Source organism: Acomys russatus, chromosome 2, assembly GCF_903995435.1.
Source record: "Acomys russatus chromosome 2, mAcoRus1.1, whole genome shotgun sequence".
Taxonomy (NCBI): Eukaryota; Metazoa; Chordata; class Mammalia; order Rodentia; family Muridae; genus Acomys; species Acomys russatus.
The window spans coordinates 54,649,639-54,668,361 of NC_067138.1; the positions used below are offsets into that span (position 1 = coordinate 54,649,639).

An 18,723-nucleotide genomic window follows, 5' to 3' on the forward strand; every position below is an offset into this window, starting at 1 on the left:
TGAGTCCCGAATCAGCATTGCTAACAAGGCCCCAGGTGACAACATGGGCATCGCAGCTGAAGCAGCAATGTTTTACACAACTCAGGGCACAGCACAGGTATGTCCACAATGGGACAAAGGCCTCAGGCACATGGGGCATGCAGGGAGGATGAAGGCCACTCACTCACACACACACACACACACAAAGATGGGATCTGGATCAGACCAGGACACGAGGTACGGGGCAGCAGCCCAAACCCAGTGGGAAGGGCAGGCCGAGGAGGGCAGCAGTGGGGCTGGACAAGCAGGCACCTGGGGCCTGTGGGAGAGTCCCTCATACCTTGCTCTGTGCCACCTCATCTCTGGGCACAGACTGGGCCCTCCTCTCTTCCTTGAGTCTCTCTCTCCTTTTCCTCAGGCTTCGCCCACGGCTAAAGCGCAAGATCTAAAAGAGACATAGTTGTAGTCATGAGCAGAGACATCAGCCTGTGGTGGAGAGCTCTCCGTGGGCATGGCACCCCAGCCTAACGGAACCCACAGCCTAGTGGGAAACACCAGTGTCACAGAGAACTCTGGCACTCCTATGCCTCCCTAGTCTTGTGCTGAGCACAACAGGGACCCCAGACACGGTTAGGATATTGTCTCTGGTTTCGAGAGACTTCTATGATGGTAACAACACAGGGCATTTATGTACTACGCTGGCATGGCCAGACAAGTGTGCACAGCCCAACCCCAGAGCATGCCACTGACATAAAACTAAGACAGGAATGGCATGCGGTGAGGCAGCCCCGCTCCAGGCAGCTTTACTTCCCACTTCCTGGATCCCTTGACCAAAGTGAGTGCCAAAAACTCAGTTTAATTCAGACACCACTGAGGTGTCTCCCCAAAGGAGGACTGGTGCCTGAGCACAGCACTCTCTGCAGGCCTGAATGCTGCAGCCCCACAGGACATGGTGCTCTGTGTGTGTGGCCGAGGATAGGGCTCTGTGCATTATCAAACTGCTAAGTGGTGAAATGGCAGACAGATGGGCTGCCGTGGAAACGTCTGTGGGACTTTTCTACTTCCTGATTCAGACAGATCAGCATATGCCTATCTTTTGCAAAGCAGACGCGAGGTGGAGTACCACATCCTTGTGCGAATGGGGTCCCGGGACCCTGACTACGGGTAACAATGACATGAAGAATGCAGGGACACATGGACACATGGACACACGGACACAGATAAGCTGAGGTCAGCCTGGCTGTGCTCTCTGATGGAGTGACTGCCCGGAAGCTCAGCCTGTTTATTATGTACAGTTGAACAGGCAGGGGGGACAATTATATGCAAAGTAGCAGGGTTTATGGTATACAACTGGACAAGGAGGCAGGTTTAGCTAATTGCAGCATGCAGTCTTTAGACTGTAAGCATCCGTGGGGGAAGAGTTACGGTGAACAGTTTTTGCCCACACTTTCAGCATCCACACATGGACCAGAAGGGCTAAGTCCCTCAGTGCTCAGTTCTGGGAGCTCATTGGCTCTGCCACCCTCCCAATATCAGCTGGGGAAGGCTCTGCCACTCTTATAGGTCTGGGGGACTAGGGCCCTCATTGTCATGTCAACAACATACTTTCCCTCAGGATCTCACACGCTTCCTATAGTGGGCCATTACACTTCTAGCAGCTTGTCACCCGAAGCCCACGTCAGAGCGCATGGATATCCAGACGCCAGTGAACAGGACCAGCTCCATGTGTCCATCTCACAAAAAGAACTGTCAGCAACCTAGAAACTGCTGCCAATCAAATCAGCATGTCTTTAAAATGAAGTGACACGCTGCGCCCCAGTACTAGCAGCACGGTACCCAGAAGCTTCTTTTCACTCCCCAAGGCTCCATAAGAGGGTCAGATCAGCGTTTCTGGCCTTGCTCCAGAGGAGCCTGCCTTCCCAACACTAAGGAAGTGACTGCTCCCTCTGGAAGGAATAAGAGTGAACATTACTAAAACACTGCCCTGTCTTAACTAGGCCACAAGGCAGAATGGAAACGGTAGGCCCAACTATGGAGAAATGGTCTGTGGCAGGTGTAAGTCTGAAGGAAGAAAGGTTCCAGGAAACCAGGGTTACAAATCCCTCTGGTTACTTACTGTCAGCCTTGACCGATGACGTCAGCCGTCATTTCTGAGTAAGGAACAAAGCACCCAGATCCGATTTAAAAAGAGGGGGGGCCGGGTGGTGGTGGCGCATCTCTTTAATCACAGCACTTGGGAGGCAGAGGCAGGCAGATCGCTGTGAGTTCAAGGCCAGCCTGGTCTACAAAGTGAGTCCTAGCCAGGGCTACACAGAGAAACCCTGTCTCAACAAAACAAAACAAAACCAAAAAAAAAAAAAAGAGGGGGAAACCTATTCTGTTCCTCACTGCCTCTGGGGGATATTTACTTTTCCATCTAGACAGAATGGTCCCCTGACTTGCCTTTCTCTGGGAAATGCCCCTCACTTGCTTAAGGCTCTTGTTCCGTACATTGTAGGAGGCTCACCCTCTCCAGCCACAGTCTTTTCCTACAGTGTTTTAAACTGGAACTTCTTCCTTGGTTGGGCAGCTAAGAAGGGAGGGTCCAGGAAGCTCGTGGCAGCAAGATCACACCACGGTGAGAGAATGGCACCCCGGATAAAAAAGAGCGCCTGATAGACTCCTACACTCTGCACCTTACAGCCTCACAGCAGAGGAATCCCAGCTACTGTGTAGCCCCACACGACCAGGAAGTCCTACCTGGGGAGCCTTGGTCAGGAGTAGAGCGACTTCGGGATTGTTGTGGTAGCGGGCGCTCTCCAGTGGGGTCTGGCCTGCCTGAGGAAAGACACAGGAGGACAGGTGACAAAGGGGCAGGAGGAGTGGGCAGTCCCACTCCTCGTCCCACGCCTAGGCCTCAGCTCCTCAGTGGAGCACATCCCAGAGGCTCCTTAACGCTCTTAGCCTCAGAGGACAGGAAAGAGGAAGAGGTAAACTTGAGGAAGAGCAAGGTGGACACTCCTGCTGAGCAACACAAAGGCAAGAGTTCTCCTACAGGAGCAGCCTTAGCCACTGTGTGTAAGATTAAAAGCCAGGAGCGGATGCCGGTGGGGTTCCAAGGGAAAGGAGAGTCCCGGTCACTGTGGACAGCACCAGATAGGTCCAGCGCTATAATGCAGGAAGAAGGTGGGTGGGGCAGGGTGAGATAGACAGAGATTTAAAGGATACTGGCTTCAGTGCCCCAGGCCCCTTGGAGGAAAAAGGGTGCCAGCTGTGGGACCTACAGAGGTGATCGGGCATATTGAAAAAGACAAGATGGAGGGTCAGCTTCTTGCAGAGAAAGGCAGTGGCATTCTGGGCTTATCAGCCGGTCAGGGGGCCATCTTGAGGCCCACGTAGCAGCTTGTTGAGAACCCCTCAGAACTCTGCTTTTGCCAGGCTGCCCTCACTCACCCCAGCCCTGTGTCTAAAAGGGTTGTTAACTCCTGGGGCTGCTCTGAGCTAGCACGATCCAGACAAGCCCCCTCTTCCCCCCGGGGCAGCGGCTTGGACGAGCTTCATTGGGTCCTTAGGGGCTGCGAGTCTGTGGAACCCACCACCACGGTTCAACTTACGTTGTTCACAATGGTCGTGTCAGCGCCAGCTTCCAGCAGGATTCGAACTACCTTCTTGTGATTTAGGGCAGCGGCCACATGGAGGGCCGTGTCTCCAGCCTGTAAGCAACCAGAAGTTAGCTTGCTCAAACAGACCTGCCAGCCCTGGGCTAGCTACGCATCTCTGCCTAGGATCCAAACAAGACTTGCCATACAAACGTGAGGCTTCCATGCATCACATACTCCTGCCTGCCTGAAGAGCCCGGAAGCCACAAACCAAGAACGCATATGTAAGGATGCTGAGGATGGAGGGCCTCCCTCAAAGCCTCCGAGAGACAGGCTGAGGGGCTAAGACTGGGTCACCCAGAGCTCTGGACCTCATGTGTCGGCCCAAGCAGGTCAGAGTTGGAAGCACTTGGCTTCTGAGGAAAAGTTGAGGAGAGAGCTTGTGCCCGCCCCTCAGCCAGCTGCAATGGACCAGGGACCCTGGGACAGTTTATCTGCAGGCTCAGGAGGGGACACCAAGGCCCCAGGCTTTGGTTAAGGCTGACAGCTCCCTGCACTCCCACCTCCAGCCTGTAAGTTTTCATATTCTCTTTATACAACCCAGATCATCAGCCCTGAAAGGAAGGCAGTGCCCAAAGGTGAGCTGCCGTTTCCACTGGGAATGACGGATGTGGGCCAGAGCAGACGAGGAGCCTCAGTCTTCTTCATCTATGGGCAGTGTGAAAAGTCCATCTTTGAGTAAAGACAAATGTCCATTCCACCTACATCCTTTAGTCCTGTGTGTTGGGGAAAGCTCTGTGGAAGGGACGATGCCCAGGGGCCCTACTCCTAGACCTGATTTCACTCAGATACAGTGTGGGTTGGATGTGGGGATTTGGGAAGGTGGGAATGAGATGGGAAGGCTTTCAGTTTTTGGTTTTCAGTTCCAGGGCTACAGTCACATGCTGCTAAGGCTGTTGGGATGGAAAAGTGGGTCACCTCTGACCTGGAAGCTACTGGGGAGCAGCTTTTGATTCATGGCTCTTAACCTGCCACCCCTTTCAGGAGGGAGATTTGCAAAAGTATTCTTCTGAACTTAAAGCACAGAGACTTGGGCTCTTTTGCATGGGGTGGGACCCTGGATGGCATTTTAATGTCTCTGATGGCTGTTACAAGTGGCCAGGGAAGGTCAAAGCCACTGTAATAGGGTATATTTAAGTTGGCCCACAGTCTAATTTTAATTCCAGGTTTATGAACCCACCCCCCACACCCAAAGGTAAGGGATGCATTATCTAGAAATCAATAACCCCAAGACAATCCATCTTCTTTACCCGAATGACTATGGGAAGCCACGTCCATTCCAGAACCCTGTGTTGTTCACAGCTTCGTTACCGAACCCCACTACATGCACAGGTACAACCAGCCTTATGCCCAATTTTACTGCTTTGGTTTTGTTTGCTTGGTTTTTTCAAGACAGGGTTTCTCTGTGCAGCCTTGGCTATCCTGGACTCCCTTTGTAAACCAGGCTGACTGCAAACTCACTGCCTCTATCTCCCTGAGCGCTGGGATTACTGGCGTGCGACATCACACCCGGCTCTTGGGTCCAATTTAAAAACAAGAGATCCAGCCGCTTGCAGGGAACAGAAGGGCGGAATTCATGAGGCACCCAGCCTCTGCTTCTTTTCTACTCCGCACTCCTGTTCATAGGTTTCCTTGATAAAAAAATCCCAGTATAAGCAACAATCATGGCAAGCGCTCCCAAAAATGTTCACCATGCAACTGTGGTGACATACACAGGGATGATAAGGAGACCTGTCCAGGGATGGAGGCAGCCAGATAAGCCAGGGCCACTGCAACAGTGAGACACCCACAGGAAAAAGCGATGGTGGAGTCCCAGACAAGTCAGAGGGTGACAGTTCCCAGCAGCCTCTACCCCTCTCTGCACCTCACTAGGCAGCCATGTCGGAGGAAAGACCGTGGCCATGAAGGGAGTGTACACACTGACCTGGTTCTTCTCATGAACAGAACAGAATGCGCCGAGCAGGACTCTAATGATGGACAGGTGGTTATACCGTGCAGCCACGTGCAAACACGTGTCTCCCGCCTGTGGGTGGAAATCACACTATTAGCACAGGCATAACATAACAACAGAACATAACAACGAAAAACGTCATCACTTAAAACAGCTGGCAGACAACTGTGTGCTGTAGGGAATGTTCACCTGAACTCTAAGCCACCCCTTTAACGGAGCTGCTCTGATGCCAACAATCTTGGCTTTGCTTTTGTGCATATAAAGCTAGACACTCACTTCCCACGAGCACACTGGAAAAGCTAATACAAGGCTCCATGGACCCTAGCCTCCCCTACAGCCCCAAGTGTCTGGAATAAACAAAGACCAGCAATGTCACTTTGGAAATGAGTCTTCCAGCAGAGGCCTAATACAGTGGGAAGGATGCTCTCATCCCCTACGGAAGAATACAGCCTGGGGAGCTGCTGAGACAGAAAAACTCAGAACCCATCACGACACTCTACAGGCTTTGGCTGGTCTTTGCCTTCTGACTATACAATCACAGCTATTGGACTAAGAAAGAGCCAAGGTTAAGGGTCATAAAATTCTAGAACTGTATTAAAAAAAAAAAAGTCTGCTCCCAAACAGGGAAATGATGGCATAAGCCACAGGCTTAGTGACACACTGTTCCAGCCGCCTTGCCAGCTCACGGGAAGGACACTGCAGTTACCAACAGCTGCCCTTTGAAGAGGCTAAGTACTGACTACCTCAAAACAGCCCTGCCTGGTACTGATGCAGACAGCAGCAATGCAACACTCAATGTAGTAGACGCTCTTAAAGCATTTACAACAGCAGTAGCTCTCAACCTTCCTAATGCTGCGACCTTTTAATACAGTTCCTCGTGTTGTGGTGACCCCCAACCGTAAATTTTGTTGTTGTTGTTGCTACTTCGTAACTGTAATTTTGCTACTGTTATGAATCACTAATGCAAATATTGTTTGGGGAATAGGGGGTTGCAACCCACAGGTTACAGGCTTTCGAACCCTGACAGATACATGGTAAAGAAGCAGTAAACTTAAGGCATATGTGGAGAAAGTGGCCTTTCCCCTCCCTATGTAATCTCTTAGTAAATTAGCAACATCTTAATTCAGTGATTAAGCCCCAAACACTCTGGCCCTTTGGTTTCTAGATGTTAACACTGAATCCTCTTTGGGGGTTCTTTTCCACAGTTCTATATCAAGCCTTGTGAAGTTGGTTCTTTCACCCACATTATTTTTGAGGTCAGCCCGGGAGCCGCCCAGCAGGAGGACGCGTGTGCTCTGGGAGTGACTGTTCTGGCAGGCCAGGTGCAGAGCCGTGTTCCCTGCCTTGGAGAGAGGCAGAGAGAAGGAGGATGAGTTAGCAGCATATACCTGCAGGGACCTGCAGCCCACGGTGAAATACTCACTCAGGGAGAAGTCAGCCATTGTCGCATTGTGCACAGAGAGAGGGATCCCAGCAAGTGTTTCAACGTCCCCTCTGCCCCTACACTTTGGCTCTGAGCCCTGCCTCTGCCCCTAATGAGTTTAGGCCATTCAGAAAAGCACTCCATGTGCTTAGCCGAGACTCCTTTACCAGAAAGGAGCTTGTTGAGCAGGGGTCACTGGTCCTTGTAGTTTCTGAACCACAAGCATGTGTGCAGCGCGGAGCCCCTGGTTCAGCGTGGGCAGTATCTGTGCTATGGACATTCCTGGAAGGGGAGGCTAACATGTGATTTGCAGGCCTTTATTGAGATGCCTGTTCTTCAGTGTTTTTAAACATAGACAGTTGGACTATGAAAGAACTGTCCACCTAAGAGACAATACTGTTGCTTACTATACTTGAGCGCTGTTGCCAAAGAGTGTCCACGATAATTTTGCAAGGGCCATGGTCTGAGCTCCTTGATTCTCGGGGAAAAGGGTCCTAAGAGTTGCTGAAAATCCCTAGAAAAGCACTGTCTCTTCACTTACTGGCAAAAGCAGGTGAGGCATTCTGAGCACAGTCAAAAAACGCAGGCTGCAGGGTGGGGTGGGGTGGGGGAGGGGTTCTCCTGTTGAGCTCAAGAGCTGTGGTCACACCTGCCCACACCTTTGTGTGTGTGTGTCCGTCCGTCCCCCCACCCCCACTCCCACTCTCCTCTAGACCTCACAGCACCTGGAATCTCCAGAAACTCCAGGGAGTAGATTACTTTTGAAGAAGAATACTACATTTGAGGCAAACAACAAGCCAATAAGTGAGTATGTAAAATCAGAACTGTGCAGCACCAGGGCCCTGACTTCTCATGCCCGGGGCTTGCTGCCGGGTGAGGCCAGCTTAGGAGTCCAAGTCTCACATTCTGAGATTATCACTCTGGTCACCAAGCCTGGCTTACGGTTGGCTTTTTGTTGTTGTTAGCTTCTTCTTCTTCTTTTTTTTCCCCCTTTGCTTTTTTAGGGTTTAATTCTCCTACAACCTAATGTGCAGCCAGGCTGAGAATGACGCAAGGTTAGTGCCCCACAAGCAAGACAGATACTTATGCCTTAAACACTCTCAACCTCTGAGCTTTGACTTCATGGCAGTGGCTAAATATGTGCTGAGAAAATGTGTAAAATGAAAAAAACCCAGCGGTTCTAGAAATAGAGCATATAAAGGAAAATATCAATTACTCCCTTGTGGGAGACCCAGGTTCAGTTTCCAGTACCCGGAGGCAGCTCACAGCCATCAGTGACTCCAGTCAGTTCCAGAGGATCTAATGCCCTCACCTGGCGTCTGCAGGCACCAGGCACACATGTGCTGTACATACATGTAGCCAAAATACTCATATACATAAAATAAGGTAAATAAATCAAAAGAACAAAAGATAAAGAAGGAAGGAAGGAGAGAAGGAAGGGGAGAGAGAGGCTGTTTGCAGAGGGGGGAGTGGAGAAGGGGAGGAGGAAGTGAACCCCACAAGTCTGAATGAACAATAGCAATGCATCCATATAGTACAGATTACCCAGGAATAAAAAGGACTGAAGTAGGGCTGGAGAGATGGCTCAGAGGTTAAGAGCGCTGACTGCTCTTCCAGGGGTCCTGAGTTCAATTCCCAGCAACCACATGGTGGCTCACAACCATCTATACTGTGATCTGATGCCTTCTTCTGGCCTGCAGGTGTACATGCAGACAGAGCACCGTATACATAATAATAAGTGAATAAATAAATCTTTTTTTAAAAAGGACTAAAGTAGCCACAGGTATAACAACATGATGGAATCTCAAACACTCAGGGAATCGTTATTTTTGAAAAGGTGACACAAAGCTGTGGTTGCCAGGGGCTTGGAGGGGTTGACTAGAGGACTGCCACCAAAGGGTACAAAGCTGCTTCTCTGAAGTGACATAATAGTCTATGTTTGTGGTGGTAATCATATAATCTCGCACACACGTCTGAACCAATGAGGCGTGACTCATTGCTAAAATATAAGACTTCACGTAAGCCCACCTCCAAACCTGCCACTGAAAATGTGGTATACAGTCATAGGGGAGGGGAGTAGGGGGGAAGCGGGAGGGAGGCAGGAATGGGAGGATACAAGGGGTGGGCTAACAATTGAGATGCAATATGAACAAATTAATAAAATAATGTGGCATGCAGCAGATGGACGGTCAGCACACTGGGTAATGGGTGCTGACTCGTCACCTTGATGCTGCGTTTGCTAAGTAAGGAAGACTTTCTAGAAGGCCCCTTCAGAAGCTGTTTGCAGAATGCAAACATCCCTCGCTGGGATGGCACGAATCGCCTTACTGGTGTTTCTGAATCTTTCTCCACTTTATCCTAAGACAGAACTAGTGGCTTTCTGCCTTTCTCTTGGAGCCCTCTGTGGAAAGGAGGCAGCCTGGTGCAGCAGACAGACCTGGGCTACTTTATGGCCTTAAATCTGTCACATGCAACACACGTGCTTAAATCAAGGGCTCCACTACCTCTCCTAGCTCCAAGCTCAAACCTGGTTCAAAAACCAGGATGATTCTCAGCTGGTATAAAAAGAAAATCCAGGCCATGCACCATCTTGAAGAAATAGACAGCCCAATCTGAGAGAACAAGAGACATGCGTCGTTGCTGACACTGTGCACAGGGTCCCACATGCCCATGAAGGAACCACTAGAAATGTGACCACAAAGCTGCCTGCAGGAGAGCTCCAGCCCCCTCTGCCTGGGTTAGAGGCCAGGAAGGGCCTCACCTAAAATGGAGGAACCAGGAGGTCTCTTGGGACCCACTAACGTGTAGGGGGACATGTGCTAGGGAGACATCAGAGCAGAGCAGGCGAGGGGCATCTCTGGAAGGCTTCTGGGCAGAGGAACAGCAGGATAGGAAAGTAGTAAGCTTAGGCTAGTCACTTAACTGTGAGGCTTAATAATCCAGGCACAACTAATGAGATGAGCAGGGAAAGAGAAAGGATATGCGAGACAGAGACGAGACCAGAGAGGAGGAACGTGTGAAAACGAGGGAGAGAAGCTGTGTTGCCACTGCCCATGAGGACTGGAGTGTCTTGCTTTACCACACTTTGGAAAGCCGATCTGAGAGCCAAGAGATTCCAAAGGTCAAAGCAGCTGCAGCAGGTTGTCTGGGACCCCACGTTACTACCTCCCCTGCTGAGTTCAGTCCAGTGTCTCCAGGAGGTGAGGCCCCAGAGAAGTCACGGCACCAACGGAGACTGTTTCTGATTGGCTGATTGGTGTTAGATCTTGTTCCTGGACCCACCGCTGAAGATCTTGTGTGTACAGGGATGTTGGACTACAGATACTGGTTTCTGGTCTTACTGTGCCATAGTGTGTGTGTGTGTGTGTGTGTGTGTGTGTGTGTGTGTAAGTGTGTGTGTAAGTGTATCTGGTCTGTATAATGCTGACATGCCATGGTTCTCATGTCACTCTTCCCCAGGCATAGACTCAGTCAGTATGCCTCCACTTCTCTATGTGAGACTGCCAGATAGAGTCACCAACCATGCAAGTGCATTGTGGAAAATTCTCAGGTTCCTTAAACGCTGGCAACCCCTTCTCAATACAACTGCAAATATTTTAAGAATGCTGACAATGGTTCCTTTACTTTTAAAATAACATTATGTCTCTTCTCCTAATGGTTGAATAAATAGTCAGTTCTGTTTAGAAATTTTGGAAAAGGGACAAAAAAAAAAAAAAAAAAAAACACCCAAAATTAGTAAATTCAAATGCACAGCCACTGTAAATCTTTTGGTGCTATCTTTCCAGGCCTAGTTATAAAATGTAAATTCACATCAGCACCGAGGCTTGATATGTGGCCATGTACCCCTGCCATGCTCTTGCATGACTCATAACATTATCATCAAAACTGCGATTTAAATCATATTGACTGTGTTTGTTTTGAATGAATAACTTTATAGTCATCTCCTGGACTTTTTACTGCCTTTACTTGTCACTAGCGTAGGTATACGCACAGGTCACCGTTTTAAGAACAGACCCCTCGGATGGTAGCCACCATACAAATAGGTAACAACTTTGTTTCCTTTTAGGTGATGTACGGGGTTGACCTTGGGACCTGTGCATGTAAGGAAAGTGGTCCACCTGAGCCGTATCCCCAGTCCTGCAGAACCATATTCGATCTACAGCTTGCCTCCCAATCCCACTTCCCCAGCCCACTTTACCACGCCACGCCACTGCAGACTACCCGTACCCGCATTTTAGTTCTCCGCTCACATTTTCCGTGCCAACTCTCTCCTGCCGTCCTTCTGTACTAGTCCCCAGCAGTAGCCAGGGTCTCTCGCACTAGTATGGTCTCAGGCTGCGGCATGCTTGCCCTGCCTGGAGAACCACCAGCCCACCCACCTCAGCAGTGAGCCTTCTGGGTGATCTTGTCCCTGCAGCAGCGGTCTCCATGCCCCAGTGAGCTCCACCCAGCTTCTCATGGACAGGAGACAAGCGGGGACAAAGATTCCCACAATCCCCCTCACCCGTGAAGGAGGAGGTCAGCTGCCGGGCCTCACCTTGTTCCTGGCAAGCACATTGGCTCCCGCTTTAACGAGCAGCTTGGCTGACTGGCTGAACCCGTGCCAGGCGGCTTCATGCAGGGCTGTATTCCCATCCTGAATAACACAGGGGCAAGACAACACATTACCCAGGCTCTAGCTCTTCCCACTAAAACACTACACTGCGGTACCTACAGGGCCTTCCGCAGCTGGTACCCATCAGAATCACAGAGCACAGAGAAAGATTTGAGTGGCCAGCTTCTTCATTCTCCAAGTAACAGCAGAGGACAAGAGCGCCATTCTGGATACACGGAAGAGAAGCCACCTCCTGAGGTGCAGCAGGTGGGTGCCTGGGCCAGTCTCCTTGGAAACATGCCATCGAGGAAGGTTTCAGAGCCTCCCACAGCTCTGGCACACTGTCATTCCCAGTTCCACTGTCTCCCAGGCACCACCATACTCCAGATACTAGAAGCCCTGCAAAACAGGCCTTATAATGGCCCAGTAGATAGAAGATACCCCACCCCATTTCTTCATAAAAAAAATAAATAAAAATAAAAAGGTTTAGATATTTAAGATAGGGTCTCATTATTTAGCCCTGACTGGCCTAGAACTTGATATATAGACTAGGCTGGCCTCAAATCCAGAGATCCGATGAGAGTTAAGATTAAAGGTATACAACACCATACCCATGTCTTTTTTTTTTTTTTTTTTAGATTTATTTATTTGTTTTAATGTATTATCATCGCTTTATTTACATGTATACCTGGATGCCAGAAGAGGGCATCATATCATGTTATAGATGGTTGTGAGCCACCATGTGGTTGCTGGGAATTGAACTCAGGACCTCTGAAAGAGCAGGTGGTGCTCTTAACCCGCTGAGCCATCCTCTCCAGCCCCCATACCCATGTCTTTATGTCTCTAGTTTAGTATAAAACCCCCAGGACTCTAAACGACCAGCCATGGAAGAAACACTGATTATAAATAAGATAAACAAGGCTTCTAGCTACATGACTTTAAATACAAACTAATAAAATGGCTCCTGTTTACTTAAGTTATTCTGACAAAGGGAATGAAAGATGGGCTGACCGGAGCGCATGTAGCTCCAGGCTTTCACGCACAGGGCAAAAGTACGTTCTCCAGCTGGGTACATCTGGAGATGCGCACAAAACAGCTAAAGCCCAACGCACTGGGCACCCACGCAAGGAGAGCCAGGGCTCCAAAGACACGAGCAGGGCACCACTGGGAAGGCAAAGAGGCCCAGATGGCGCTGTTATTGGAGAGGTGGCAGAAAGAGACAGCAAGACTGGGAAGGCCTCTGGGCTGTAAGGGAACCCTCCTGACCCAGAGCCCTCGGATGCGCCGAGGAATCTCGTGCCACACTTACAACTGTCTGTGCCCTTTTCTGCACATATGTCACACTTTAACAAAAAGCTGTGGAGGGGTTGGTGGTAAGACAAACGCTGTATTGCATTGAAATACAAACATCTACAATTTAAGATTTGACAATTTGGGACTGGAGAGATGGCTCAGTGGTTAAGAGCACAGTGGCTGCCCTATCAGGGAACCCAGGTTCAATTCCCAACACCCACATGACAGTTCACATCTGTCTAACTCCAGCAGGCAAAATACCAATTAACATAAAATAAAAATAAATTCTGTTAAAAAAAGATTTGACAATTTAAAAGCATCAGGTTTATATACAATGGGTCATTGGGCTTCTTAGAAGAAAGAAATGATTCAGTTAAATTTTATTTTCCTTCAATAGCTGAAAAAATGAAACTAACTTGCTTGCTCATCTAGGAAACAGAGCCTCTAGCTGGGTGTGGTAATGCACACTTTAATCCCAGCACTCAGGAGGCAGAGGCAGGAGGATCTCTGTGAGTGAGGCCAGTCTGGTATACAAATCGAGTTGAGGACAGCCAGGACTACAAGAGAAACTCTGTCTTGAAAACCCAAGGGGGAAAACAAAAAGAAAAAAGAGAAAGAGACAGCTTCTGAGGGGCCTCTTCTTCAGTAGATTTCCCCAGGTCCTGACTTCCAGCTTTCCTTTTCTGTACCCGAACTTCAGCTGTTTGCAGGAGCCACAGAACAGTGGGCAGGATTTCTAAACAGACACAACCACTGGGATCCCAGAGACTCTTTCAGAGAAATCCAGTCAGTCGGAGCAGTGAGTCAGGCCAGTTCCTCAGCTCCACAGGGTCCCGCAGCCTTTACCATGCCACTCACCTTGTCCTGTCTGTCCAGGGCACATCCCTCCCGGATAAGTGCTGTGATGATCTCGGTGTTCCCCACCACCGTGGCCCGGTGTAAGGCTGTCTGGTCCCCCTACAAAGTGACACAGAGGCAAGAACAGCAGATTTCTCTAGCAGCCCCCATAAGCCAGACACCGGGGTGCCTCCTATCTCCTCGTTGCAGAAGAGCTCGGTCACTACAGGCAAGGCAAGCTTTGGGGTCCTATTAGTGGAGGGGTCTGCTTGTGGACAGAGCAATCTGTTCGTACACTGGAAGGGAGCTTGTGTCAATAGCAACACAGACCTACCTCTTAGGAGAGCCAGGCTCTTTCCCTGCTACCCAGTGAAGACATGCCTGGGGGCCAGGCTGTGTGTGTCATACAGTTCAACCAGCAACTCTCATAATCCTTATTTCTCACAAAGTCCTCAGGCCCAGATTACAGAGGAATCACTCCCCAGTTGTGGCAGTGCTTTTGATGACAGGTGTGTAATTTGTTCACTGATTTGCACTAGCCAAGAGCAACATAGGGGTGTGAGGAGCCCAGGACTGCAGCCTCTTACTACATACTTCTGAGATTCCTCCTGCTGATTTATGCTGCACTCTAACCCGTCCTTGACAATCAGAGGCCTGGGCTTTTCTCCTTCAGGCGCCAGAACAGAGCTTGACTCCTCCCCCTACCCATAGCAGAGCTGATGAACACACAGCCCCGAGGTGAGGAGGCAGCCATGGTAATGGAGGATGCTGGGCTCTGCACTTCGGAGGAACAGAGCTCATCTCTGGCACGTACTCAGGAGTCAAGTTAAGGCAAAGCCAAGTCAAGCCTGAGGTCAGGGCTTGAGAGGCGTGATGGGTGAGCAGTGTTTGTTTTCGGAGGATCAGGAGAGTGAGTTGTGTACAGTTGTGTACAGCTTGCAGGGCCTCAGGACCCTCAAAGGAAAAGGCAGAGCCAAGGCTCTCTTTCCTTTAGGATTCTATGATTTAGCTGGTATGATTTACCTTAGTATTTTCTAGAGAGAGCACAGAGGGGCAAGTACACCCTCCTGGGCTTCCCTGGAACCCAGGCTAAGAGAGGCAGGAGAGACTGTAGGAGACAGACAGCGAAGAGCAACTTTGGGAGGGCTGCACCACAAGCTGTGGTAGCTTGAGTCCAACTTACTGACCTCACCGGGACTCATCACAAAGAGACACATTAAAGACATTTAATCCAAGAGGAAAAGTTCTGGAAATAGATTGTGGTCACTGGCATGCAGGACTTTACCCAGGAATTGTACCAAAATATGTTCCATGTTACTCTGTGTGTGTGTGTGTGTGTGTGTGTGTGTGTGTGTGTGTGCGTGCGCATGTGTGTGTGTGTTACCACAGTAAAATCACTCAATCCAACTCAAACACACATTTGGCTGGGCATATTTGCACACACCTGCAATCCCAACACTCAGGAGGCAAAGGCACATGGATCGTGAAGACAAGACTTGACTACGCAAAATAACACCAAACCTTCTTTTCTTAAATAAGTTTCTCTTTTAAAGTCCATATGGAGGGGGCTTGTCACTCTACATAGCAGCTCACGCCTGTCTGTAACTCCAGTTCTAGCAGCCCTACTGCCCTCTTCCGGCCTCCATGGGCACCAGGCACGCATGCAGTGCACATAACTACATGTGGGCAAAATACTCGTACACATAAAATAACTAAAAACTTTTTTTTTAATCTGTAAGGAGTAATTTTTATTTTCTTCCTTGTTCTTTTGAATACCCTTAGGTGGCTAGTGGAGAGCTGACATCACAGTCCTCTTCAGCTGAGACACAGTGTCCGAGGCAGGATGCGCCACTGGGCAGCAGCGGCCAGTCCGGTATGGGCGTGCAGCGGTATGCATGGGCTGTGCATGGGCTGGCCCCCAGAGAGGGAAAAGCTTGAATACTTGGTCCTCAGTTGGTGGACTTGTTTGGAAACAGCTCAGTGACCTTGTCAGATAAGGTGTATGAGGTTTCAAAACGCTTAAACTATCCCCAGTGTGGTCTTTCTCTGCCTCTTGCTTGAGGATTAAGGTATGAGCTCTCAGCTGTTCCTGCGACCATGCTATTGTGGACCCTAACTCTGAAACCGTAAGCCCAATTAAACACTTTCTTTTATATGTTGCCTTGGTCGTGGTGCGTTTTCACAGCAATAGAAAAACTAAGGCAGGAGGGTAACAACCTGCTTTCTGACTAGATTTGAAGCCTGCTCCATAGGAGAAAACCACAGCTGCTGCCATAAACTGAGTCAGAAACCTGCGGCTGGGGGCGGGGATAGGCACTAAGTGTGGAAGCTACAGCTAGTGTTTTTTGTTTTGTTTTTGTTTTGGCATGGACATAATGTGCCTCTCAAATTGCCTTCCAAATAATGATGTTTGTGCCTATTGAATAGTGCTGCTGTCTTCTCTGGTTGGTCACTGGTGACTGCAGCGACTCAATAACTATCAAAATACCTTTTAATTTTGGGGGGCCAGGGTTTCTCTGTATGGCTCTGGCTGTCCTGGAAGTTGCTAGGTAGACCAGCCTGGCATAGAAATCACAGAGATCCACCTGCCTCTGTCTCTCCGAAGTACTGGAACTAGCGGAGTGCACCACCACTTTTCAACTTTTTAATATTTAATGCATATAACTTCAAATATGGTGCAAAACTACTACCAATTACAAGTTTAAGCTATAAGAAGACACCAAGAGCAGGGATGCCTTATTTTTTTTTAAACAAGCTTTTCTCCACGTTTACTTGATGGCTTGGGGCTTGCAGAGTGCTGGGGTCAGGAAGCCCCATTCCCATGACTGTGGGGTAACCTTTACTGCTCTCAACAACTCTCTCCTTGACATCGTTAGCTATTATCACGCTGCAAGTTAGATTTGGGCTGCTTTTCTTCCTGTTTACCCTCCAAGCATCTAACTTGGATAGGACCCTTTCTGTGTGCTTTGTGGTCAAAAGGAGAATGTGGCACTGAAAAGTGGCTACAGGAGGGGAGCTGGGCCAGGCCTTTGAGAAGGTCTTTCCAGGTCAGGTAAGGCTCAATGCCCAAACAACTCATATGGGATAATGCCTGTGTCCCAGCCACCTTTAATCCCAGCACTCGGGAGGCAGAGGCAGGTGGATTGCTGTGACTTTGAGGCCAGCCTGGTCTACAAAGTGAGTTCAGGATAGTGAAGGCTACACAGAGAAACCCTGTCTCGAAAAACCAAACAAAACAAAAACAAAAAAATAAAACTCCATTAGACTTCCTTTCCCTACCAGATTAGTCATGGTTTTCTCAAAATAATGACAAGAAAGATTGTTCTCAACAAGAAATGTGAGTTCAGTACTGACTCAGCCAGAGTCCCAATAGAAGAGGCCTTTTAATCATCTACAAATGACAGACGCTCTGCCAAGCATTCCTTGGGTCAATCGGAACAACCTTTTCAGAAGAAACCTGCATTCTGCATAAAGTGGGAACAGCAAGCAAGTTTGTCAAATGATGACACAAAGGGCTTGGTTCAAGTCAAAGATTTCACTGTGTTCCATAAGCTGCTCATGAAATCAAGAGGCAGGTGGATCTCTGTGAGTTGAAGGCCAGCCTGGTCTACAAAGCAAGTTTAGGACAGCCAGGGTTGTTACACAGAGAAACCATGTCTTAAAAACCAAAAAAGAAAAACAAGCAGCTAACCTAACCCTTAGATTGGTTCTTAGAAGAGCACTCCCAAATGGATTGTCAAGACTCAAGATCTGGGGGCTGGAGAGATGGCTCAGTGGTTAAGAGCACTGTCTGTTCTCCCAAAGGATCTGGGTTCAATTTCCAGCACCCACATGGTACCTCACAACTGTCTATAATTCCAGTTCCAAGGGATTTCGTGGCCTCAACCAATGCATATAAAGCAAAATTAAAGAAATTATATATATATATATATATATATATATATATATATATATATATATATATATATATATATATATATATATATATTTTAAGATTCAAGATCTGAGCCAGGCATGGTGGTGCACACCTTTAGTCTCAGCACTCTGGGAGGCAGATCTCTGTGAGTTTGAGGCCAGCCTGGTCTACAAAGAGAGTCCAAGACATCCAAGGCTACACGGAGAAATCTTGTGGAGGAGGTGTGGATAGAGGAGGAGGAGGAGGAAGAGGAGGAGGAGGAGGAGGAGGAGGAGGAGATGATGATCTGACACTTGTGTGCAGCCAGATGGTCCACTCAGTTGCAGCCCTGTCCAAGCAGCCAAGTCCCCTTCTAGCTTCCTCCTTCCTGGTGAGAGCCTGGCTCTTTGCTTCCTATGTCCATTACTGCTCTGCAACAGCTCCCTGGTCTGCTCCTCATGGTGGGGCCGACAGCACTGCTCACGGTGGCTAGAAGACTGGCTCCAGAGGACTGGCTAATACACTCCCTCCACTCTTAGAAGCTAGGCCATCTTAGGTTACCAAGACGAGAGAGACAAAATATGGGGACGAGGAGCTGCCTCCAGCCATCTGTGGAACTACGTTCTCTCTAGAACACACAACACAGTTAAATCCAGACCCCCAGTGCTGGGGGTGCATATTATTATTATAAATATATTACTAGCTACTTGTCTTCTTCCAAACAATACAAAACATATACTTGACCTTCTAATGGACCCATGCAGCAACAGGACCTGTATCAACCAGGAAACTGAAGAAAATGCTGACAAAAACCTAGTTCTCTCAACATATTTTCTCAGTCTTCACTCAATACCTATTGGTCCCTACCTATGTGCCAGGAGTCATGACATGTAATTCTCTTGTGTCACTGACAAGCCTCCCCTAGGATAGCTAGCTAATTCAAGCTGTAAGGGCTCTCTGCCTGCACAGCAAGCTGCTTCCAGCTTTCGAAGCCAGTTAACCTTAGCACTGGTCTCCAAAAGGAGGCTGGGGCTGCCTCACTATGCAAGCTGAGAGTGCAGCATAGAGGCCATTCCCTAAGATGCCCAGGATCTATTTGTTGAATGATTAACT

General features: G+C 49.0%; 1 protein-coding gene across 1 annotated transcript in view; it reads right to left on the bottom strand.

Annotated features, from left to right (window-relative positions):
- Positions 1-18,723, bottom strand: part of Ankrd6 (ankyrin repeat domain 6) — a 59,795-nt gene that overhangs the window by 10,012 nt on the left and 31,060 nt on the right. The window contains exons 4-10 of the mRNA XM_051161233.1: positions 13,737-13,835; positions 11,529-11,627; positions 6,813-6,911; positions 5,542-5,640; positions 3,573-3,671; positions 2,719-2,796; positions 320-424 (exon numbers count right to left, since the gene is read on the bottom strand). Coding sequence (XP_051017190.1) covers positions 320-424; positions 2,719-2,796; positions 3,573-3,671; positions 5,542-5,640; positions 6,813-6,911; positions 11,529-11,627; positions 13,737-13,835 — 678 coding nt within the window. The remainder of the gene's footprint in view (positions 1-319; positions 425-2,718; positions 2,797-3,572; positions 3,672-5,541; positions 5,641-6,812; positions 6,912-11,528; positions 11,628-13,736; positions 13,836-18,723) is intronic.